Consider the following 24,547-nt stretch of genomic DNA (forward strand, 5'->3'; position numbering starts at 1 on the left):
ACTTGGCACAAAAGAATTTCTACAGTCCCTGCTAGAGTTTACGGACAGTGTTTGGTCAACTGCTCAGCGGAAAAAAGACTCATTTTAAAAAGATACCAAAGATTTCATGGGACGCATGACCGAAACCAAAACTTAGATCGAAAGATTTTTTTTTTTTTCCTTTTCTTGTTTTTCATTTTGCTTAGTTTGCTGTGGTTCTAAGCATATCAATGCATCAGCTGCAAGGACCAAACCAGGAGTACCGTAGCTAAGTCCATGAAGGCAAGGACAAGTTGGTCTGCATGAAAACAAAGTTACAAAATCTAATTGTTTTCCTTCGTCAATTTCTATCTGGGTATTCCTTCAGAAGCCACCAAGTACACACACATGCTTAGATTTGAAGGTTAGTGGTTGATCATTGCTATTTAGAGATTCAATTTTTGATGCTATAAACGAGTTGTTTCTTGCTCTGTCTCTTAATTTTGGATGCTTTCTTGAGCTTTCTAACGTTTAATACAATTTATTCTTATCAAGGTTCCACCTAAATCCATTTTTAAATCAAAAATTAACCTTTTTGTGCTATTTTATATTAGAATCGTCAATTTGGAACATGATCAAGTGTAAATGCTGGCCGGCGATGGTTCGCCACAACTTTGGCATGGCAAGAAGAATGTGAAGCAGGTGATTGCGATTATTTTCTTCTATGAAAAATTATGAATCTGCAACAGAAGAGGAGTTTCAGAAAAATATAAAATTAGAATATAACTCTAAGCAGTGAATACTTTGACTCAATCTTTTGTCAAAAAATAATAAAGAAAGAAAAAATACATCTTGAAGCTTTATTTTCAACTTCTTTTGTAGAAAATATTCTAGTGCCACCCAACAAAATGGAGGATGCTAGACAAGCGCAAAATCAGCAGCCATTTGCATATTAGATGGGAGGCCCATAAGATTTTATAATTTAGACTTAGCTTGGGATAAATGCCAAAAGTTCAACTCAAACCACTCAATATAAACCTAATTGAGGAGAAATTATTCTCTACACTGCATGCACAATGTGGCTATGCACGCTACAACTAACAACCACTCGTTCCTATAGTGATGCATTAAGATGCGTGCTTAATGAATAGGATCTATAGGATGCATGGTTGTAATTGGTGGCATGCTCGGCCATAGGGAGTAATGTCTCCTAATTGAGGCCCAACCTCCAAATGCCTGGTTCCTCAAGCCTGATAACAATTTCCTAAGATGGATGTGGACGGATCATCTAAAGAAGATTAGTTAGCCTTCTACAATTCATAGCTTTATCCAACACTCCATCTCCCTCCTCCCTACAGCCACAAAAGCCATGCTTTATGTAGTCATTATTTTAATTATATGACAAATGAATGATATAATTAAGCAGTAATATTACATAATCAATGCAAGAGGGGACAAATAGTATGGGGTCTCTATCAGCCACCCAATAGCCATCAGACGGCATAAATGTGGGCCCACATATTAGTGCTCCCAGGGCCTGGTTACGCCACCACCACCACAGCCTCCACCGTAGAGTCGTGCGCCTGTGCCCAACGGCCACCCGTTCCTGATTGGACTGCTCCAGAATCAACTGGAGCCATTTACCGATCATGTTCCTATTCCTGCCCCGTGGAAAGGGGTGATGATGACATTTCCATCCATTGAGTTCTATGCATCCAGCAGCATTTGTTCAAAGGTGGCTTTAAAATAGGGTAGAATGTTTTAAATCAAAGTTACAGAGTCTTACATCAAAAAAGAAAAAAAAAAAAGAAAAAAAATACACAAAGTCTTCACCTAGATGACCCTTTCATGTATCTCTGTTTAATAAAGGTTTGGTAAGGAGGGAATCTATAGTGTAGGGACTGACTACTGGTGAGACAGCTCTTGTCAGCATATCACCTCCCCCATCTCTATATATATACTTGCTCAGTCTTTGTTTGCAACTAGGGAAGCTGCAGACGAGAGAGAGAGATGGGTCGAGGTCGAGCGCCATGCTGCGAGAAGGTTGGCCTGAACAAGGGTTCATGGACACCAGAGGAGGATATAAGACTCATGTCCTACATTCAGAAGTATGGGCATGGGAATTGGCGTGCTCTTCCCAAAAAAGCAGGTGTCTCTTCCCCTCCATTTCTACTGAGTTGAACAATATTAATTTTCTATGCATGCAATGATAAGGATGAGTGTCTAGTATTTGATTAAATCTTCTTAGATGAATGTAAGTGTGATAGACAATGGAACAGTAACATGAGGAGAATTGACACTAGTCTTTGCTTTGAGCTTTGAAAGGTTTGCTGCGATGTGGGAAGAGTTGCCGTCTGAGGTGGATTAACTACCTTCGGCCTGACATAAAGCGTGGAAACTTCACCCAGGAAGAAGAGGAAACCATAATTAAGCTACATGGATTGCTTGGAAACAAGTATGAGGTTAACCTTAACCCAGTTTAGTTTGCCCTATGTTTAAGTAACCATGAATTAAATTGCTTTCTGAATAGTACTTCGCATCTAGGCCTCTCATTTTGCTTTCAAAGGCCTAACTTGATTCAATGTTGCTTTCAGATGGTCGAAAATAGCATCTTGTCTGCCGGGAAGAACTGACAATGAGATCAAGAATGTGTGGAACACGCACTTGAAGAAGAGGCTCTTGTCTAGAGACCAAAGCCAGAAGACCGACAAGCTCGAAGAGACACCAAGCTCGCCTTCCTCCACCACTACCAACTCGAGCTCCGATCGAGGCGAAGGCAAGAGCGACAGCGAGCACACCAATCCAAGTGTAGATTCTACCAATTCATCGGAGGATAAGATTGAGATTCCCATTGAGCCCAGCATGGACATCTGGCTTATGCTAGAAGATGCTCTCCCTAGCTCGCCACAAAAAACCGACACCGAGGACAAGAACATGTGGGAGCTGCAATTAGAGCCAAATTCTTTGAAGGTATCGCCATGCTCATCTCCGTCGCATTCCTTGGCAACGAATGGCCGTACCAGTGGCGGTGGTAGAGGAGTACAAGCGCTTAACGACACCGACATGAGGGAGGCTGAGAAGGATCCTTTGGAGATACCGGATGTACCTATCGAACTGGAGCTCTGGGACATGATCGAGGACGGCGATGCCGGATTGTTTAGCCCAGGGGTGGGGGCCATGGAGGAGCTTGGAGTTCATGGGAATCCAACAAGCTTGCATGAGGAATCTAGCAGAGAAGAAGGGAGCACAATTTGGTTGGAATACTTGGAGAAAGAGCTTGGCTTGTGGGGTGCGAGCGATGACAACCAGGAGTGCCTGATGAGTCCCTGGACCGAGATGGAGGGAGATCCTGTGTCCTGCTATTTTCAAAAGGGACCCTCTTCCACCTCCCCTTTAGATCTCCATGACTTGAAAGTATCCTAATACGCTGTCATGGATTAAAAAGTAGGTTAGGTCGCAGAACAAAACGTGTATGTCATGAAAGGCCGTGGGTATTGGACGGCTTCCTAACCTTTCAAGAGTCAAAGGTGATAAAATTAGAGTTTCAATACAAAGAAGATGTTGCTCCTACTACATATCATACTTGCTTTTTGTCACCTTGCCGTCAGCTTTGAATCATTGTTCTTTTATTTTCTTTTCCTCCCCGGAGAAAGCTGACGCATATATTAAAGTATAATTACGGAGAAAATGCAACCCATAAAAATAATGGAATCGTTGTATCATGAATTATGTAATTCCATGCCTACCAATACGATCGATTTAATATACTAACTACCATGGTCATATACTTAAAGATCGTCATACATTAGCTATTGTAAATATGGGTGCCGTGAATTAATATATTTCAAGCACTGCTAGAATATTAAATCTCATCTGCCAATTCACCCATAAACCTGCTTCTTCTCAAGTTATTTCTTGTTTAAAATGTTTGTGCTAAAGATCAAAACGATCCAAAATTTGGTAAGATGTTGGACTTATAATCATGCTCAAGATTGTTAAAATAATGCATGCGTGATTTGGAAGTTGATGAAGGTTGGCTGGCATCATAGTCAGTGGAAATTTTTTTATTCCCATTTGCATGGACGCAACCTAATTTGGAATCCACACGAAGCACGAGCTCTCTCACAACAAAAAAATGCGCATCCATTAGTAAAGCCTGTGATTAAGAGAGAAAAAGACAGCAATGTTGCAGAATACCGGCAGTATGGGACACGGAACCGGCAAAGAAATGCCTGTCTATTTCTGAACAGGAAAGGATCCGTTTACATTGTTATGCAAAAGATTCTTTAGTCATTTCCGAGTTGGGGCCACGTCTGTTCTTTGAAGAATGAAACTAAGCATTAGAACCTCTGGGGAAGACTTAAATCCTTGGCAGCTCCTAACAGCAGCTAATAGTTTTTTTCCACTTTCTTTGCATCTTGCAACCATCCCCTGCACTATTTTAATTAATAAACAGGGGGTAGCAACTTGCTATCTCCCATTCCCATAAACAAAAAAAAGAGAGAGAGAGGGAAAAGGAAAGAAAAAGGAGCCGGGAAAGAAGCAAAAGAGAATCTCCATAGTCTCCCCCCCCCCCCCCATTTTTTGCTAGTTGAAATGCCTCCGGGAAGTCAAAGCTAAATGTTCTTTGGAATCATTTGATCCATGGCGCATCACCGTAGTCTTTTTGGAGCTGCACCAAACTCCACCACCATCAGTTAGCATTCTCTTCTTCTATTTAAATATACAGGGATTTTTTGTTTAATGAAAAGAGAAGCTTAGCCACCCAAAATTTATTGAAATGGAATTATGTACAACGGCTGAATTGGAGGAGGAAGAAACAGAGTTCTTGATTTTTTTCAAAACTAACAGATTGGTGGAAATTCGAATCAGATAGACCGCCATAGCAACCAATCTGCTATAAGTAGAACGAAACTCTGAAATTGGCTTAAGATAAGCAGAATGGTATAGAGTTCATTCGGCGGGTTAATTCGATATGAAGTTGAACCTTGCATCGAAACCATGAAGCCTGAACATCTGAACCAAGAGTTGCTTCAGGCCATTTCTGGATCAAATCCTGTTTTGAAACCATGAAACCTAAGCTTCTGAATCAATTCCACTTCCACCTGTACAGAACTAAGTATGTTTGGTATAGAAATTATTGTGAACTATTAAGTGCTTTGAGATAATCTCCTTCTTTGCTTGGAAGAGGGATGTTTCTCAAGCCCCTGGTCTTTGGGGATTTTTTTTTTCTTTTTTCTCTTTTTTAAGTAATCCGTGATGCTTTCATCATTCCTTCTTTTTTATATAAAAAATAATATGAAACTAAGGCTTAGCAATGAGATTCTGAATTAGATTGCTCGAACTTGCAACCCCAATTATCCGAATTTGGACAACTATAGTGCGGGAGGGTCTCCTGTCCTCTCTCATAAAAAAAATTCTTAAAATGGACTCTTTTTCTTATCATCAATCATCATTATTATAGAAATAACTATTATTATTTGGCTGGATTAGAAATATGTGGAGAAGAAACAATGATTAGTATAATAATTGTTGTTTGCTATTTTCCGCCTAAACTATTATTAATCAGATCAAAGTTGCTCGCATGAAATGGCAATCTAGCATAGAGATTTCAATTCTATAACCTTATTCTATTTACTTGAACAATACAAAAAAGATAAATATATTACACTCGGCATTCTCATTGTAAAATATCCATAATAACAAATAATGCAGAGATGATGATCATTACGTTACGTGTGCATTCTATGCATGGGGGCAAGGGGTGGCAAGGCCTTCAAAATTGTCAAAGAAGTCATTATGATACCACAAGGAGGACCTCTTGAACCTTGTGTTAATTAAACCTTTCCCAAAAAGAACCTTGCGTGAAAATTCCGTTATCACCATCTGGGTTTTTCTTCTCTAGCATGGGAGTCACTGTACTCCCTTTTTTTTTGGTAAGAAAGGGAGCATTCGCTTTAAAAGAAGGTACAGGAGCTTTACATATAGCCACTTTACTCCACTGATCTATTGACATGGGCATGACTCTAGATTCTTGTCTTTCCACAGTGAAAATGGTAGTCACTTTTCACTGGGATATATCAAACTCTTTCCATATGCTAAAGAAAGCCTCCAAGTCGTGTTGAATCCCCCTCAAACAGTATTTGCTGGACAAATTTAATTCATTGAATTACAAAGGTTTAAATCTCAAGTAAGGTGTAACAATAATTGCAAGTAAGAAGGAAAAAAAAATAAAATTAACTTGACTTAAAATTGTATTGTGGGATGCTAAGCAGTCCCAAGTGCTCGTAGGTGGGATGTGAGAGCCTTGGTTTGTCGTTGCAAAGACAGATCTGGATGAGATCTTCCTTTGATTTGATATAGTATTGCTAGAGACGAATTGGGTTGTTAATCCTTGCTTTGACCCATCAAGATTAGTTGGGTTAAGTAGTTTCAACACAAATCTTAACATAATGAGATCCGGCTTAGCCCTAACATGGATACATGCATGCGTCAGTCTAATTACAATATTCACAAATCAAATGGTAGGTATTACCATATGGGATTGATATCATGAGTTTCTTCTGCTGATCTTTCTATTTAGCTTTTAAATACTTTATTTTCTGGCTTATATGGATGTATCCATTGACATCTGGTTTACCAAAAAAAAGATTAGGTTAGAAAAAGGTAATTGAACACCATTTTTTATGAAACAAAATGATCTTGAACCAAGCTATCTCATTTCTCATGGATCAAAAGTGCCTATAAAATTTAAAAAGATTTTCAAAATCCCTTTAGTTAAACATCAAAGGCAATCATAAAATATATTTAAAAAAAAAACATTATAATTAATTTCAAGAAGGTATCTTCTTTTCTTTTTGGGTTTGGTTGGGTATTTCTTGCATCTTTGGTTTTCTACTCGTGAACAGCAAAATAACACTAATATTGGGATTAGATCAATACCTCGAAAGGGTTTGGAGACAGAATACTTGAATTTACCAAGCTAATAAGGCCGGAAGCTATTTTTTTTTTTTTTTGAAGGGTGAAGAATAATTTGATAACATTGAAGATCCTGCAAATCATCGATTTCTTGCGACAATTTTTGCTTTTGCAAACACTTGTATATGATGCATATTGCCAATGTTGGAAACTCTGAAAATATCATTTACGGAAATTGGCATGTAAAGAAAAGAAAGTTATCAACTAATAGTTGTAGACTATTTGATGTTTAACAGTTTTTTTTTTTTTTTTTAAAGCTTATTTTGTTCATGAGAAGAAAATTTTCTATTTGAATTTTTTTCGGAAAAAAATTAATATCTAAAAATATGATGCCTAAAAAGTAGTTTTGATATATTTGGTTAAGCATAGAAAAGCAATACGTTCTAGAGTTTCATATGTTGGTTGACCGTTTGCTTTCTTAGAAAAGCTGTATAAAATTTAGATTATATCTTCAATAAAAAAAATTTATTTTATAAAAAAAAAATCAATTTTTTTCTCATGAGAAAGCCCAAAACTCATATTCTGAATCATTTTTTTTCCATAAAATATAAAAAATTTATTTTCATAAAAATATTACTTTTTTATTTTTATTTTTTTGAAAACTTTAACTAAATAATAGAGATTCCTTCATTTTTCTATTAACCATACTTACCTCCCTTCTATTCCCACGAACCAAATAAGTCTTTAGTGTATGGCATGTATGGTTCTTACATTGCTCACATGGATTGATTGGTGGTAGTTTCATCGTTATCATCAAAAAAATAAAAAAATAATATGTGAGATATCAACTTTAACCACTCATACAAGACCTTAAAATACACTTACTCTATCTCCATTATTAGCCACATTTTTTTCCTTATTTGAAATCAATCCTCTCATTTTTGAGGCTTGCTGCGAAACAAGACAACACTTATGCTTATCTGCAGATTTAGATCCACAAATTCACAATTTGAAAAAAGTCGGATACATTTGTAGAAAAGATTGCAAAACATCCATATAAAAATTCTAATCACTTTGTTATAAACTTATAATCCATAATTCAAGGGTGGAATACAATTTTTTTTAAAAGAAAAAAACATACGTGGTAGGAATATCTGCTGGAAATTAGGGAGGTTGTCTCCTCCAAATCCCTTATATAACTTGGGGAAATTCTTTGTGCACCGCCGCCGGTATAGAAAATCCGATGTGGAGCATACCATCTTGTTCGATTGATCTAGGTAGTCACCACTTTTCAATACATATTTAGGTCGATTTTTTCATTTAAAAATTTTATATGACGAAAATGTTTCTGTTCTTTGAAAAAATTATGACATCTTATGTCCATATTATGACATCCTATATCCAGAAGTCATAATTTTTGTTCCGACGATGTCATAATATAATGCAATATGTCATAATATGAATAAGATGTTATAATTTTTTCCAAAGAACAGGTGTAATTTCGTCATTCAAAATTTTCAAACAAAAAAGTAAAGCTGCAGACATTAAATATACATTGAAAAATGGTTGTACAAAAATGCCCCATCTATGTTATGATATCCTAGACTATAATATACTATAGAATGTCATAATTTTTTCCAAAGGATAGGAATATTTTCGTCATATAAATTTTTAAACGAAAAAAATAGCCTGCAAACATTAAATGTGTGTTGAAAAATGATGATTATGTGGATCAATCGGATAAAATAGTATGCTCTATGTTGGATTTTCTATATCGTCTGTAGTGTATAAAGAATTTCTCTATATTGTTTTGATTGGGCTAATCAGATCCGCTTTAATCATTTTGGGCCTTACAAGTGACCCTTATTGGTCCATAATCTCTGAGCCCAAAACAAAATTTAAATTGGGCCATCCACATTCATTTCATTCCCAGCAGGGGACCCGCTTGCCCGTTTTCGCTTAGGCTTTGTGCACTCTGCACTAAAGAGACGGCCATGAGCGGCCCGCTTGCCTTAAGGGTCCGTGTCTCAGTGAACAAACACGAACCCAATCCACCACCAAAGAAACTGGGTTCGATCTCCTCCCGCACCTTCGGGCCTTCGGCCGCTCTCGCGCTCCTGCTCCAAAAACCGTACTCCGTATAAACCTTGTACCATCTCTTACTCCCAAAATCCGGAAGGCCCGAGCCCCAGAGGGAGAAGAAGGAAGGAGTCGGCATGGCAGGACTCCGAGAGGAGGGTGGAATCCCCGGCGACGAAACCCTAGAGAGAGTCTTCTCTCGCCTCAAGCCCTACTGCGTCGATCTCCTCGAGCTCGTCCGGAACCCCAAGAAGAACGCCTCCTTCCTCCCGGAGATGATCGACTTCCTCCATCACGTGCCCCCCGACGCCTTGCAGCCTTGTCTCGAGTAAGCTCTCTCTCTTCTTCCTCCCAGAACCCCTCGATGCCTCCGCTTGGCTACCATTCCAAGAATCTTTCGTCCTTGTCAGTCAGCCATTTCCAGGTGCTCTGAATTGAAGGTTCTCACTTTAAAATGTTCGTTCTCGATCGATTTCCACATCTGAGGTTTCTTTGTCCGCTCTATTTTCTGCAAAGTAGCTATTTCTACGTTTTGAGTGCAGATTTTGAAGTTAAAGACTCGAGTTGTTCTTGATCGGTTTTGACATCCGAGTCGTCTCTTTCTACTCTGTTTTCTCAGTAATGTCTTTGTAAACTGGCTATATATACGGTTTGAGTCCAAGAATTCAAGACTCGTTCTAGATCTATTTTGACATCTAAGTCTTCTCTTTCTACTCCCTCTTCTCAGTAATATCTGCGGTAGTAGCTAATTCTAGGGCCTGGGTCCACGATTTCAAAGTTGGAGACTCGTTCTTGATCGATTTTAGCATCTGATTGTTGTCTTTTCTTTTTCCCAGCTATACATTGTTTCCTCTTCTTCTTTTGCTGGATGCGGCGGTGGAGTGTAGAAAGGAGCAGAACGCTGATTCATATGGGAGTTTGGGGAACGGCGGTGCACCATTGAGAGGTCTTGAGATCAGTGATAGTGTGGCGGAAGGTGTTCTGACATGCCTTGAGGAACTTCTAAAGAAATGCCATCTGGGGTCTGTGAATCAGGTGCATGCTCCGTATCTTTTTCTTTGCTTTTCTTTCCTTTCCTTTTTTTTTCCCAAGTGGTTCGAGATATGATGTTTTCTTTGTTCAGTATTTCCCCACTCCTTATTTTATAATGGCGATAAACACTCGTGTGTTTCTAAACCTGAGCGAGAATTCTTAGGTGCAAGTTCAAGTGTCGAGACCGTATTATGTAATTCACTAAATTGGTGCACAGAATCTTGATATGATTTGACCTTGTGAAAGAAGGTTTTAATCTTTACTGTTTGGTGGTCCTGTTTTATTATTATTTTTTTGTTTATAGTGGTGATAAACATTTTGCATTTCCAAACTTGGTGTAATGGTTAAGTGTGATTCTAAGTGATGAGGCTGTAGTAAGTTTTTGGCTAATGGTATGCAGAATCTTGATATGACCTCAACCTGTGATAGGACTTCTTAACATTATCTGGGGGTTTGCATCTCTGAGAACTTATGATGGACTTAATGAGGAAAATGTTAACTCAAGCCAGTGATGTAATAAAGTGATAAATTGGAGCATATCGGTTGATTTAGAGATTCAGTATATAATATTTCAAAGGGGAGAGGGTTTTATTGTAGCTTTTGAAGTCATCATTGGGGATTGAACCTAGGGTTTATGGTAATGCCAATGATCATGTACTTTTTTGACATTGATCTCGGAGTTTGCTAAGTATTTACTTTCATCTACTGGTGCATTTGGAAGTTGGATGGATAAAAGTATGAACTGATGGGTTGTATTTTTGAAAATTGGTAAAAGCATCGACTGATTGGTTTCATAGTTGTGAAATTATTTTATCAGCTTAGTAAATGGATACCCTTTTGAACTTGAAGAAACCTATGATGCATGATTAGGACCTAGATGTGGAAAGGTTTCTAGGAAGTTTGCTGATTGGAGTAGGGCCTTTCTTTTTCCTGAGGGTAGGGAACACTTTGGGTTAAGCTTCCTTGTTGGCCAATATATTAGTTACTTGTGGACTGTCTCTACTCTCAGAGCCTTTGCGCATGCATTTCTTTGGTATGAGTAACTGAAGTGAGTATGCTAATAATCCCAAACTTCTAGTTTTCACTTTTCGGTCATGCAGTTGTGGGCGCACTTTCCTGGAAAGCTCGGTTTTTGGCTACCACTTTGCTTGTAAATGCAGTAGTGCCAAAAATATACCCTTATTATGAAATAAATTAGTTGTTTATGTCATATAATCATCTATAAGAATCTCTCTCTCTCTCTCTCTCTCTCTCTCTCTCTCTCTCTCTCTCTCTCTCTCTTGTATCCCCATCTGGAATTCACCACTCCTTTTCTTACCTGGCATTTGTGACCTTTAGTACTTCATCATGGGTTCTAATTGTGGCATTCAGAAAAAAAAAAAAAAATCCTTGAAAATGATATGTGCATATTCTGCTGTCTTCTTCTAGTTTTTGATGGAAATTTATCTTCTCATTGCTTTCATGGGCTTTAGTTCTTGAGACTATATTATGAGGACATCAATTTCAGATGGTTGTGGTGCTGAAGAAGTTAACTTCTGGGGCTTTGCTTTCACCTTCTGAGGCATCTGAAGAATTTCGTGAAGGAATTATTAAATGCTTTAGGTCAATGCTTCTCAGGTTACTACCCTGCTCTAATAGCTCATGCTTATGCAAGCAAATGGTTTACTTGCCCACCATTATATCCTTTAGTACTCTGCAAACTGAGCATGCTACTTCCGTGAGTTACTTTTTGGAACCTGAAGAATGCTTGCTTGCATTTCTACGGTCTCAAAATGCTTCTGCTGCGGTGGGGCACTGGCTGTCACTTCTTCTTCAGGTTGGAAACTTAAATTGTGGTGCAACTTTTCAGTGTGGCCTTTTTTTTCACCTGTTTTTCTTTTTAATTTTTAGATATTCTTCATTTCTATTTGTGCCTTCTAGTTAAAATTCCCTTTTTGATTGATTTTGCTGTGTAAAGACTGCAGAACTCGAGGCCTCAAGGGGACATCATGGAAGTGCAAGTCTCCGGAAGGAAGCATTTTTTACACTTCGTGTACTTGTTGCAAAGGTAAGTTTATATCCTTAATATTAATGTCCTATACATGTATACAGTATCTATGACACACTTTTAGAAAGGTTGCTGCTTATTCATGTCTGTAGCTGGCCACCAGCCACCAGCCACCTTCAACTCTAGATTCTAGCATTTTTCTGAATGATAATACAACTACTGTCTGATGTTCACAACTATTCTAGCATTCACGTTGATATTATTAAGGCTAACTTCCAGTTATTGATTTATTACTTGTGTTCCTGATCAATCTTGCTAACTGGTTCTGAGATATTTTGAGAAGAGAATGATTACGGTGCCAATAATCTATTTTTACAAGCATATAGGTTTACAGAAGCTTTATGACTTATTTCCTCCTCCTGCAGTTCTCTGTTGTTACTTTTATTACCTCTTCTGTCTATTCCTTCAATTACATGGGGCTGCTAACTGGATGGAGTAATATTACAATTGACATATTGGTCATGTACATATGTTGGAAGGTTGCATCTCTTTCTTTTAGTAGTCTATTAGTCAAGCATTGCTTTTCATTGTCATATCCAGGTTTAAATATTGTTGTAGTAGTTGTTAAGCTTATGTGTCCTTGACAGCTTAATTTTTAATCTTAGATCCCTCATATATAACAAGGTTTATGTGATTCAAGGTTTGCTGTAACTGATAACAAAAGTAGTTCTATACGTGATACTGCATCTTGCTTTAAATATATTCATAATAATTCTCATGAAATTGACTTTGATTATCTCTTTCATGGAATGTAATTAATGCAGATATGATTGACATAAGATAATGCTCAAGTGCGTCTCCTAAATAGCTAACATGAAGTTACTATGAAAAAAATTATCTGCATGATTTCATGGTCTGCCTGTAGCATTTGTTGTCAAATATTCTTATGAATATGTAGCGCTTCACAAGCTATTAGACTTTTTTGGGTGACTATGTCATTGCTTGAAAAGCACTCTTACGAATTTTAAAGAAAGGAAAAGGGAATTGTGTCAAGGGAACGAAGGAAAAAGGGTTTGTGTCAAGGGAACAAAAGAAAATTGCCAATAAAAAAATGATTCCTGTGTAAGTAGAAATTAACAAGCTTCTTTTAGGAGAAGCTAGAAAAACTAGGTTCTCTCTTATGCTTATTTTGACCACCTCCTTCATTACCATTAAAATATTGAGTATGCATTAATAAGAGCATGTATTTTGCAAGTATAAATGCAATATAGAATGATTTGGAGTCCTTGCAGAGTGAAACCTTGCAGTACCAAACATGAGATAGATATATTTTGTAAGCGGAAATGGATTATCTATAGTTTGATTTAGTACATCGGTCACGAACACAACCCATACTCCATGGATTTAGGTTGACTAGAGTTAGATCCTACCCTATTGAAACCAATTAAGCCTGTTAAGTTATGTAAGTGCATTATGAAAAGGATTTTTTTGTTTTGGGTTTTGGGTGGGGGGCGGGGAGGGTGGAGGGACAGATGAAACACATGACATGCCCATAAAGAACTTGTTAATACATTTTCAAGTGCTTTTAGAAAGTTAGCGACGTGGTCCTGTCAAAAGAAATTGAAATCTTTCTGTTGATTGATGGATGAATGCAGCATAAAATTGTAACCTGATGACTTTGAGATAAACGGGATGTTTAACAAATTCTGATGTGCTGAAATATGAAAATAAATGACATCCAGTTGAGAAATCTTGATTCAGCAAATTCATTAGAAGTAAAATGCTTAATGTTTCAGTATACTGATGATATGATCATGTTATGCAGTATACTGGACATTTCGTAGATAGTTTGAGATGTTTTCACAATTTAGTTCCTGGTGTAAGCATTTCATTATTTCCAATTCAATTTGGTTGAAAATCTACATGGTAATTACGTCATCAGGACAAAGTGCCAGTAGCATCTTATCAGAATAAGTATTGTATAAATGCACGGTTAATCTGATTTGGAGGCTCCTATATTATTATAGCTCTCAAGCTCATAATTGTTGGATATATCTTCCATCTTCATTGTTTCTTTTTAAATTAAATAAATAACATTTTTATTATCCATTTGATTGTAATAGATAACATTTTTATTGTCCTTTTGATATTCCTTTAGGTTGGCACTGCTGATGCACTTGCCTTTTTTCTACCTGGCATTGTCAGTCGCTTTGCAAAAGCTTTGTATATATCCAAGAGCATGATAAGTGGTGCTGCTGGAAGTACAGCCAGCATTGAGCATGCCGTTTGTGGGTTAACTGAGTTCCTGATGATAGTTTTAAATGATGAGGCAAATCTCTGTGGCCTTGAGATGTCGATAAATGATATTTCTGGGTTCTGCCTTAAGGAAAGTAGATCCACCCAATCTGTCCTGGAGGTCCTTCGTCATTTACCTGTCAGTTCTCAAAATCAATCAAAAAATATAGCTGGCGAATCATCTAATCAATCAATCACGGTCGTTTCTTCCAAAGATGAACTTAAGGAGAAGAGTGATCATTATGGGCATGGTTCAAGATCTTTATATGTACATCGCACAAAGGAGTGGATTGATGAAACTTCTGCAAATGTTGATAAACTGTTGTCTGCTACGTTTCCTCATGTATGTTTCTATCCTTCCAGGCCATTCATTGCATTACTGTAATACCTTTAAAGCTCCGAACAAATACATCATCTTATCTTCAATATGTTCCCCTGAGAATATTCTCTGTTGTTTTTCAGCTTTCTGTTCACCCTGCAGAGAAAGTCAGGAAGGCGCTCGTGGATGGTATAGCAGGGCTATTGTCAAATTGCAGTTACACCCTGAGGAAGAGCAAGTTAATGCTTTTAGTGCGTTCCAGAACTCTGTCTCATTTTGATTTCATGGTTATTTTGCAATTTGTTTAGAAATAAAACAGATTTTTATCTTTCCTTTTAGTTATTGCTCTTTCTGAATCAGCATGTTTCGGTGAATTAATTTTACTGATGGCAATCCTGCTTTTGGTTTTTTAGAATAATTTGGTCAAGCTTTATGCTCGTATCTTTCTTTACTGTAGTACAATTCTTGAAAAATTTTTGTTAGCAATATGCATTGATCATAAATGGCCAATTAGATATAAGTTGCTGGCTCTACATTGTACGTAAAAGGTTTATTAGGTTAGGTGTAATTTGTAATCATGTTACTTTATTTCTTAAATATATTAAGTGTTTTAAACATTAAAAAAAAAAAATCAAAATCAACAATCTGTATTCCTGTCTATTCGAGATGGAACTTTTCTTCACTGGTAGCTCCATTATGGCTTTAGTGGCCGGTTAGCATATGCTCCTATCTTTTATGGGCTTATAAATCCATCTTCACAACTTCCATCTAAGATTTTTAGAACCCTTGCTTCAACCCTAAAAAGACTTGATCCTTCTTTGTAAATGTGGCCGTTTAGTCTCTGTAACATGTTATGGTAAGATATTAAGTTCTTCATCGCTTTGTTCTCTGCTGGCACAACTTGTTCCCCATATGTGCTTAAGTATTATCAGTATGTGATCTACATTTCAACAAATCCAACATTGACTACCTTTCTTTCCCCTAATGTTTTCCTTATAAACTTAATATGGTTGCAACAATCATGATGCACTTTTATCATGTCCCCAATGCATCCGTTCTATGCAATCTATATGAAATGCATTAATATTACAAAGCAGTAAATTGTTAGATACCAATTTTAGCCAAGGCCTCATTTCTTTAATACTCTGATGCATGCATTCAATATAAGCTTCTTTTAATAATTACTTTCATTAGCAATTTGGGTCTTGTTCTCCTCATAAATTAAAACTGCATGTGCATTCATATACTTGGCCTCCTGATGATGAGTGTACAAGGGCTTATGACTAAACATTTTTGCAGGCCCACCTCGTTGGAAATTTACATGTTTCACTATAGCCAGTTACACTTAATTATGTTTTCTGTTTATACCGCATTGATTGCTTGTGCCATCTTATGTTTTCATGATTTGGGTTCTCATTTCCATTTTTGTCTATATCTATAAGCCTTTATTACTGATGAGAGAGGAGATGAGATAATTTCTCATTACTTCTTATTATACGGAACTAAAAAATTTTTGATTGTTTGTTGATGTGTCAAATCTGAATGTGTTGAACTTGTAATGCAACCTGACATAGTATTTTGTTTAGCTGTGATTAATTTGAATCTGTTAGCTGCCCTACCTACGGAACTCTTGTGGTGCATGATGAATACTGATTAAGAAAACATAAGACTCCTACGATGTAAAATAACTGGTTGACTATTTAAGAGTGTAACAATATTTTTATCCAACTTGGATATGTCATGACAAGGAACCTACAGTTCAGATTAGCAGTTGCATATTGGTTACACTACATTAACTTATTCATTTTGTGTTCTTTTTTCTTTATCATTTCTTGTTCAGCTTTTCCTTTTTGCTTGTACAGTTTTTTCCTGCTGCATGGGATATTAAAACAGCAATGTAAATTGTCATTTATAACATTTAAGTCGTGGTCTAGCTGACTTGTGTATTGTTAGGTTACCACTTCTAAGATTGTTTCCTGTCAAGTGCATTTGTAGTTCAGATGTACTGGCACTGATTTCGAGTTAATTCTTGTATTTGGCTATAATAATCGCAGGAGTGTTTATGTGTGCTGGTTTGTGATGATTCAGTTGTTGTATCTGTAGCTGCACAAGAGTCCCTTGAATCTTTGTTCATGGTTGGTGAGAAATTTTTGACAGAAAATGAGATTTCCGAGATATTTACTAGGTATGTGCTTTCATTAGGTTGTGAGGTTGCAGTTAATTGCAGCTGGAATAGACCTAATTCTTTTTCTTAAAACAGCCTCACTGAAAGGCTTCCACGAGTGATTCTTGGAAGTGAGGAGACAGTTGCATTGTCACATGCCCAGAGACTACTTGCTCTAATGTATTATGCAGGTCCCGAGCTTGTAACAAATCACCTTCTTTGTTCTCCTGTAAGTGTTGATTATTTATTAGCATGTTCTATCCATTGAAGGAGTAATTTCTGCTAGTATGGTCATAATCTTTCATCTTGTCTCATGTACACCATGAAATTGTTGTTTTGGATCATGGATATCTGAATATTTTCTCTCCTTAAAGTTCTCAATGTTGTTTTTGTTGCATTATGATAAATTTTTTCAAAATTCTTGTATCATTTGAGCATGATGCTGATGCAACTCGAAGTCTACGGTTTTTATTTGTCTGGCTGAATGGAGCGACAATTGAAGCATTGTTTTCTGTCCTGGAGGGTTTAGCCATGAATTGCCGAGTATGCTAACAGATAATTATTGGCACATCTTGATCATCTGAAACTTTTTTGAAAATGAAAAGATGAATCAAGTGTGATTAGGATTATTTTTTGAAACTTGTGTTGCACCAAAAAATTGTGCTCACTTGTCATAGACATAGCACTTTTATATTTACAATTTAAATTCTTGCTTTAGAGCATGTTTTGGCGAGGACTCTAATCAAAACATATCGGTTCAAGACTTTGGTCTTCAAATATGAGAAAACTGAAATATAATAACTATACATCAGTAAAAACAAATCATGAAGAATATGGATACAAGGAAGTCTTGGGGCATATTGAGTCTAAATGAAGTTTGCTGTTTTTGATATTAATTTTTTTTTATATATTTTGAATAACACAATGGCTGAAATTATTGTCATAAGTAGGGCTGATAGTAGTATGGATAATATCCGTCCGGATTCATTTTCATATTTGAATTATAGACAAAAATTTGAGGATCTAATTAATATCCATATCTGTCAAAGAAAAATGGATAGGGATGTGGATAGACAACTATCCGATCTGTATCCGAATATCCAAATTTACCTGTAATCTTGTATAATTTTATATAACACTTATTAATTTTTAATATAAGTATAGAATCATAGAAACATCTATTAACTTGATTTATCATTTATTTAATAATATATTTGATTTTATAGTCATAAAGTTTATTATCCAACCTATATCCATAATTATATCCATACTTCTAGTATCCGAATTGTATCCCTATCCGTTTAAAACAAATATGGATATGAATTTTTGCATCCGAATAATATCCATAACCGTATTTGTATTCGTCAAACTCAACAAAATATAGATATGGATATATCGGTATCCGATCCATATCCGATCTAGTTTCAGCCCTAGTTGTAAGTCCCCACTTTCAATCCTCATATTGTCTGAAAGATTTGCATGCATATTCAACCCCTATTTTTAGTGGTCCTGTGTGTGGGAAGGAGTTGATTTGTTGACTTACCAAACTGATGCAAAAGTCATGACTTTGGGAATTTATTTTTAATTTTGAAACTTTCTGGGATTCAGCATCATAACCTTTTTTCCCTCTCTACTCGACACTTCTACTCTAGTTGTGTTTTGTTTAGATGCATGAATTGTTTTGAGCCCTTGTTATTCTGAAAGTTCATCCGAAGGATAGCATCCTTCATAAACCAAAAATCTGGCATGCAGTTAATGCATCTTGCTCCCCAAGGAAATCTGTGTGTGCATGTTGACAGTCATCTATTTAAGTCTTTTGAAATCTCCAATTTGGGTACTTGATATATAGGTTGAAACATCTTTATTGAGAAACATCTTTAGATTTTAGGTGCCTAGGAAGATGCTTATAGACCAGCGAGGCCCAAAAGAAAAAAATAGAAAAACTAAGAGAAATAAAAAGAAATCTACAACGTAGTTATAGTCCACAAAAAAAAGAGGCATGACATGTCTAAAAATCAGTAAGTTAATAGGAAGCACCAACTTGGCAACATCTAATACTAATTGACAAGTTGGTCTCATTTCTATGCTCAGCATGATGCAAAACCTTAAGGGGGCATCTAGGTGGCCATTTGCTAAAACATCATGGAAAACATAGACCTAGGACATGATTATGGAAGATTGACAACAGGGTGGCTTCGTGAGAAAGTCACGATGACAAGGTGGCAGCATTAATTGCAATATGGTATGATTTTATTGTCTGGATGTGATGATTAACTTTGACTTAAAAGGTGACCATGGGTATGGTTGACCAGGGAAAGGAACATGTTGATCCATTGATTTATAAATCCACATGAACCATATTTTGAGATATTTATGTTCCAAAATTTTATTTTTGTGCTTCTTAAATGTGTTATGTGCCTCTTATGAGTTATGACAAAGTAAACTAGTTGGTTCGCGAAACACTAAAAGAAAACATCAGATTTTCTGAAATGTGGTTGCATGATTTCAGCATACGGCCTAAAAAAAATATTAATGTGATTAGGTTCATAAGACTCCTATAATTTTCTTTGTGGTGTCATTGTCTAACACTAGTACCTAACATGGGTTAGTTCATTCATTAGCTAGCCTTCTATTCCTGTTTTAGCCTGTCATATTTGTCATCAATTTAGTGTGCCTATGCCACATCATTTTGTCCACCCATATCATTTAGTTGCTTTTGATTAGTTTGATAAGTGGGTCATACTTTCAGTGTGAATGTTGCTGATGTCTTTCATGAAGAGGAAGGAAATATTTCTCTTTAACACTACTTCATCTTTTCTGATCTTATCCAAAATGCAGATTTAGCTATCAGACTCATGTTTCTTGGACTGAAAACAAGTTGCTAATACCCTATTTTAATTGGAATTAGCAGATCAAAGCTTCACGTTTCCTTGATTGTTTGAGCCTCTCCTTGAGCCATAATTTACAATTTGCTGGTTCTGTTGATAAGATCATCTCGTCAAAGCCACTGTCAGTTGGATACCTGCTATCAGTTGCTGAGTTAAAAGCTGGCATTCTCATGAGTGGTTCAAGTCACAGTATTGACCATCCTTCTACTTCTAGCAACTCTAAGATCTCTCTGGTGCAAGATAACGATTTTCAGAATATGGCAGAAAATGTAAACTGCAGTTATGAATTTCCTCATATGCCTCCTTGGTTTTTACATATTGGTAATCACAGATTGTATGTTGCTCTTGCTGGAATACTCAGACTTGTAGGACTATCCATGACTGCAGGTACTCTTAGCTGTTTAGATTTGTTCTCTTCATATACATACATACATACATACATACATATTTTCTGTGCTTTACTTTAATCAGTTGCATTTTTCCCTTTTCTTCTCTCTTACAAGCAAGTCTAGTGAAGGTAGCATTTTGGCTATGCTCATGACTTTTTTTGGCTCTAATAATTAGTTCCCTGTCTTATTGTTAGGGCACAGGAGTGATGTATCTCTTTCAGTGCTCATGGATATACTGCTAGATTATTTCCATAAGTTGATTTCAGATCTTCGAATAAGGGCATATAATAAAGAAAGTTGGCAAAGCTGGCATTCTCGAAGTGGTTCACGAAAGTTACTGCGTCAGACAAGCATCGCAGGTTGTATGCTAAATGAAATGATATATGGGTTATCAGACCAATCAGTTAGTTTGAATTCTAAACTGTTCATGAAGAAGGGAGCAGAAATAGAAGAGGCACAAGGAGTGGAATTTACATGCAATAATGATCAGCCTAGTGGATTTAGAAATGATGGATCAGCTTGGAAGGTTCGACAGGAAAAGGATACCAGAGATCATGTGATGCATTGTGTTGGTAGCATTTTACATGAGTATATGTCTCCTGAAGTTTGGGATCTTCCAATAGATCAGAAGTCACCTCTGCTAGAACATGAAATAGAAACAGATGTCTCATTGCATTTTTTTCGTGATGCAACAATGCTTCATCAGGAAATATATCGCTACCATCTTAAGCACATGACTTTGATTATTGTTTCTTGTCCTGTAGGGTTGTTTTATTAAGAGGATGTGTGTTGCATTTTGTTCCATATTGAATATTATTCTTTTTTTTTTTCCCTGTTTTTCAGGTTATCATAGATGGGATAGGCGTTTTCAGTATAGTTCTTGGAAAAGATTTTGTGTGCAGTGGATTTATGCACTCTTCTATTTATTTATTGCTTCAAAATTTGATCTGCTCAAACAACCAGATAAGAAATGCATCAGATGCTGTCTTAAGAGCTCTTGCTGCGTCTTGTAGCTATCCTACAGTGAGTACAGCTGTAATTTATCTTTGAAATTAACTTTTTAAGGATTCTGATACATGGTATTTGTTTTTGTAACAGGTAGGGCATTTAGTTGTGGCAAATGCAGACTATATTGTTGACTCTCTTTGTCGACAGCTGCGTCATTTGGATCTCAATCCCCATGTTCCTGATGTAATTGCTGCTATGCTTTCCTACATTGGAGCTGCTCATGATATTTTGCCATTATTGGAGGAGCCGGTATAACATTTCGTACAAATGATCAGTACCTTTATTTCTTGCTATTTGTCAATATGCCACTTTATTTATTCATTTCCATGTGCCTGAAACAATGTTTAGTGTTTTTCCTCATTTTTTTCCTGACCATCTTGGATTATTTTAATGGAGACAGATGTTCCAACTTTAGGGCCAAAAAGATTGCAGTGACTGAAAACAAATTACACCAATCCTTAAAATAGGTGTATGCATTAAGTGTATGCCTGCAACCTAAGACAGAACACGAATGCACGAGCACTTTTGTTTCCTTGGATGGATGCAATACGCCATTAACACATGTGGTACTCTGGGAATGGACCATCCTGCTTACTTCCATCAGAAGTATCAACAGTTGGCATAGAATTTTTAGTCTCCTGGCTAAAGGACTTTCTAATGCAAGTATAGATTCTCAATCAACTATTTCAGGGGCCACTTGAGACTGATTTAAACTGAACATATCTAGTTATGGACACAAACTTTTTTTTTTTTGGATGACTGTGATACCATATCATGGATGCAATTTTTTTCAAATGTGAGCACTGTCTAGCCAAACAAGTAAAATTTGTTAATAATACTTGTTTGTTTATGTATATGTTTTTTAATATGGGATTTTTAGAAAATTTGAATATTGGGCTCATGGAATGCTGCACCGTGCCGAACCGGCTGGTACACCTCGTACCGAGCCGGACCGATGGGAAATCGGCACAACTCGGCCGGTTCAAACGGTATATCGACAGAGGAGGGAGGGAAAGAGAGGGAAAGTGAGAAAGAGAGAGAGAGGAGAGGGAGGGTGGCGGGAGCCGCTGAAGTTGGCAGTGGCCCACTGTGGTCACCAGAGGGCTGCAAAAGTATCCATGGCTCGTCGGTTCGCCCGATAGGGCTTTGAAATGAGTGAGAAAGAGAGAGAGAGAAGGGGAGAGATCATCAGAGATGGGAGCGGGAGGCATCGTGGTCGCGGATGCGGGCTTTGTCGAGGCCAGGGGAGGGGGGTGCCGGAAGCGACGCGGGTGGCGTCGCGGTCGCGGAATAGGGGCTGTCATCTCTATTCACGTGACTCCCTTTTTTAAAAATGAAGATCCACAATGAAGCCGGCAAATCTTTTGCCGGCTTTACTGTTTAAAAGGTTTTTAAAAAAAATTAAAATCATTGAAGTTGGCAAACTATTTGCTGGCTTCACTTAAGTTTCGGTTTTTTAAAAAAATCGTGAACAGGAACGTCGCTCCTATTTCACGTCCGTGGTGCTGTGCGAGTGGACTGCGCCGTCCGACAGCCACGGTGGCCAGTCGGAGGCCGTCCGACGGCCCCGCCCCCTCCTTCCCCTCCCTCATTTTCTTTCTTCCTCTCTATTTCTCTTTCTTTCTCTCTTTTTCTCTTTTTCTTCTCTCGGTTCGGGTCTGATGCCTTCGTCGGTTCGCTGTCGGTTCGGTACGGAACGATACCAAACCGTACCATCGGCTGGTCGAAACGGCCGTCGGTATCGAGACGGCGAACCTTGGTTGGGCTAATAATTGTGTTGTAGGGATGAATATATTTCCCCATATTAGACCTTGTCATCTTTCATGTTATCTAAAATTTTCGCTCCAGAAAATTCTAGGAGGGTTGCTCCATTACTTTATGAACTTAATATTTAGCAAGCCTTTTAGATTTTATGGCAGTCCCCCTTGTTGCCCAAAGTTGCTTTGTCTAGTAATTTTACAACAATTCTTAAAGATCTGCCACTCCTTTGTTGGAGCCTTATCAACTTTGAGTTGCTCAAAATACCATTATGAGGGGAAAAGCCTTGGATGATGATGTCAATGCCACATATCAAGGTTTGCCATATAAATTAGTACCATATCGGTATTGAACTGATACACAGTCTCGTACCATACCGAAATTGGGTATGCCTTACCATCTTGTACCATACCATGCATCGACATTGTGGTAGGACGTTACCGGTACAGGGTCTGGTACCGAGCCGGCGAACCTTGCGACATATATCCTCGTATGGACTTGTTGTTGCATTAGGTAGTTTTGGAAGTTGGAAGTATCAGACACTTTGGGATACTTGTACTAGTGCTATGGGCTTGCTATCATTAATTCAAGAATTAAAGTATTACATATTATGCCCTTGCTTGTCTGGAGTTGGCATTGTATGAGTAATATTGCCGACACTTGTCACAGATTGGCATGTTACATAAGTCTATAACAAGATTTGCTACTGGCGTACTCATATACCCTGTTTTATGCAATTGGAATCCATTGTTTTCCAATATAATTACCAATGTTCTCTCATACTAGGGTCTAAAATGTTTCAAGTCAAATCTAATCACCACCTAGTTAATAAAAAGCAAGAATTCACGATCATAAATTACTAATACCAATTACCATTTGACATTTTCATAGCATAATTCTGAATACTTGGTCATACGAATTGATAAAAAACAACTATATGTACACCTTGACAACAAAAGTTAATTTTGAGTAGTTTCCAATAGCTTTTTATATGTGAAACCAGACGTTGTAGTTGATTGCATGGTAACACTGTGTTTTATATGGGTTTGCCTGTACTATGGAAAGTTCATATATTGTTAGAAGTCGAGGAAGTTTAACCTTTTTTGTTTTTGTGTTTCAATGTGGAACCATTTTTATGGTTCTTGGCCTGTCTATTTTTTAGATTGGGTTTTATTATTGGAGGAATGAAATAACCAAAGGCAAAAAAATCAATCTGAAGGAGATCTAGAGCATCTTGAATAAAACAAGTTTGTTTATGATGGTTGGGCAATGTTTAAATTGAAATTAGGGTACAACCTTGTACAGTCACACATAGGTCGGTACTGATGTTCATTGTTTTAATACATAATGATACAATTTGATACACAATGATGTAGGCTAGAATTGATGGTATGCTTGTGTGGTTCCGTATGATGCTTTTTAAGGTACTGGCATAGGGCAGCTAAAGTTTGTACTTTGCTGTAGGTAACTAGGTATATTATATCAAATATGGGTGGCTGCAAGTATATTTCATAGGTATATTGTAGAAAGTATGGGCACTTTAATACTGGCCTAAAAAAAATTCTTGCATACGTTTGCATGTACGTATACAGTTATGATTTACATGCTATTTGTCTAGGTTCATTTCATGTGTTTGATTGGATTAGGTCTTGAACTGTGGCAATTGCCATGAATGTCTTTATTGTTCTGTTGCATTTTATTTCCTTTTCATGCCATGTGAAATAAAGATGCTTGCACACAGATGTTCATGTC

At 37.1% G+C, this 24,547-nt stretch overlaps 2 protein-coding genes across 7 annotated transcripts in view; both read left to right on the forward strand.

The window, feature by feature from the left end:
• Positions 1–1,772: 1,772 nt before the first annotated feature.
• On the forward strand, positions 1,773–3,654 carry LOC105053827 (myb-related protein Zm1-like). Its single transcript, XM_010935128.4, has 3 exons — positions 1,773–2,107; positions 2,284–2,413; positions 2,553–3,654. Exons 1-3 carry the CDS (start codon positions 1,969–1,971, stop codon positions 3,379–3,381), a joined length of 1,098 nt encoding a protein of 365 aa, XP_010933430.1. The 5' UTR covers positions 1,773–1,968; the 3' UTR covers positions 3,382–3,654.
• Positions 3,655–8,993: 5,339 nt separating this feature from the next.
• LOC105053825 (uncharacterized) overlaps positions 8,994–24,547 on the forward strand; it is a 33,343-nt gene continuing 17,789 nt past the window's right edge. For 2 of the 6 annotated variants that reach the window (XM_073245476.1, XM_073245477.1), the window contains exons 1-12: positions 8,994–9,283; positions 9,792–9,990; positions 11,495–11,803; positions 11,945–12,034; positions 14,133–14,612; positions 14,732–14,839; positions 16,643–16,773; positions 16,849–16,981; positions 19,661–20,027; positions 20,224–20,731; positions 20,869–21,052; positions 21,128–21,286. In XM_073245476.1, coding sequence (XP_073101577.1) covers positions 9,093–9,283; positions 9,792–9,990; positions 11,495–11,803; positions 11,945–12,034; positions 14,133–14,612; positions 14,732–14,839; positions 16,643–16,773; positions 16,849–16,981; positions 19,661–20,027; positions 20,224–20,731; positions 20,869–21,052; positions 21,128–21,286 — 2,859 coding nt within the window. In that variant the 5' untranslated portion in view covers positions 8,994–9,092. Of the gene's footprint in view, positions 9,284–9,791; positions 9,991–11,459; positions 11,804–11,944; positions 12,035–14,132; positions 14,613–14,731; positions 14,840–16,642; positions 16,774–16,848; positions 16,982–19,660; positions 20,028–20,223; positions 20,732–20,868; positions 21,053–21,127; positions 21,287–24,547 lie in introns of those variants that run through there. The other 4 variants (XM_073245473.1, XM_073245474.1, XM_073245475.1 and 1 more) reach the window with 4 other exon arrangements.

This window comes from Elaeis guineensis, chromosome 11 (assembly GCF_000442705.2).
Source record: "Elaeis guineensis isolate ETL-2024a chromosome 11, EG11, whole genome shotgun sequence".
Classification (NCBI taxonomy): domain Eukaryota; kingdom Viridiplantae; phylum Streptophyta; class Magnoliopsida; order Arecales; family Arecaceae; genus Elaeis; species Elaeis guineensis.

Coding starts and splice junctions, on each gene's coding strand:
- LOC105053827 (XM_010935128.4), top strand. CDS start 1,969: ATGGGTCGAGGTCGAGCGCCATGCTGCGAGAAGGTTGGCCTGAACAAG. Junction 2,108..2,283: donor TGCTCTTCCCAAAAAAGCAG/GTGTCTCTTCCC, acceptor GAGCTTTGAAAG/GTTTGCTGCGATGTGGGAAG. Junction 2,414..2,552: donor CATGGATTGCTTGGAAACAA/GTATGAGGTTAA, acceptor TGTTGCTTTCAG/ATGGTCGAAAATAGCATCTT.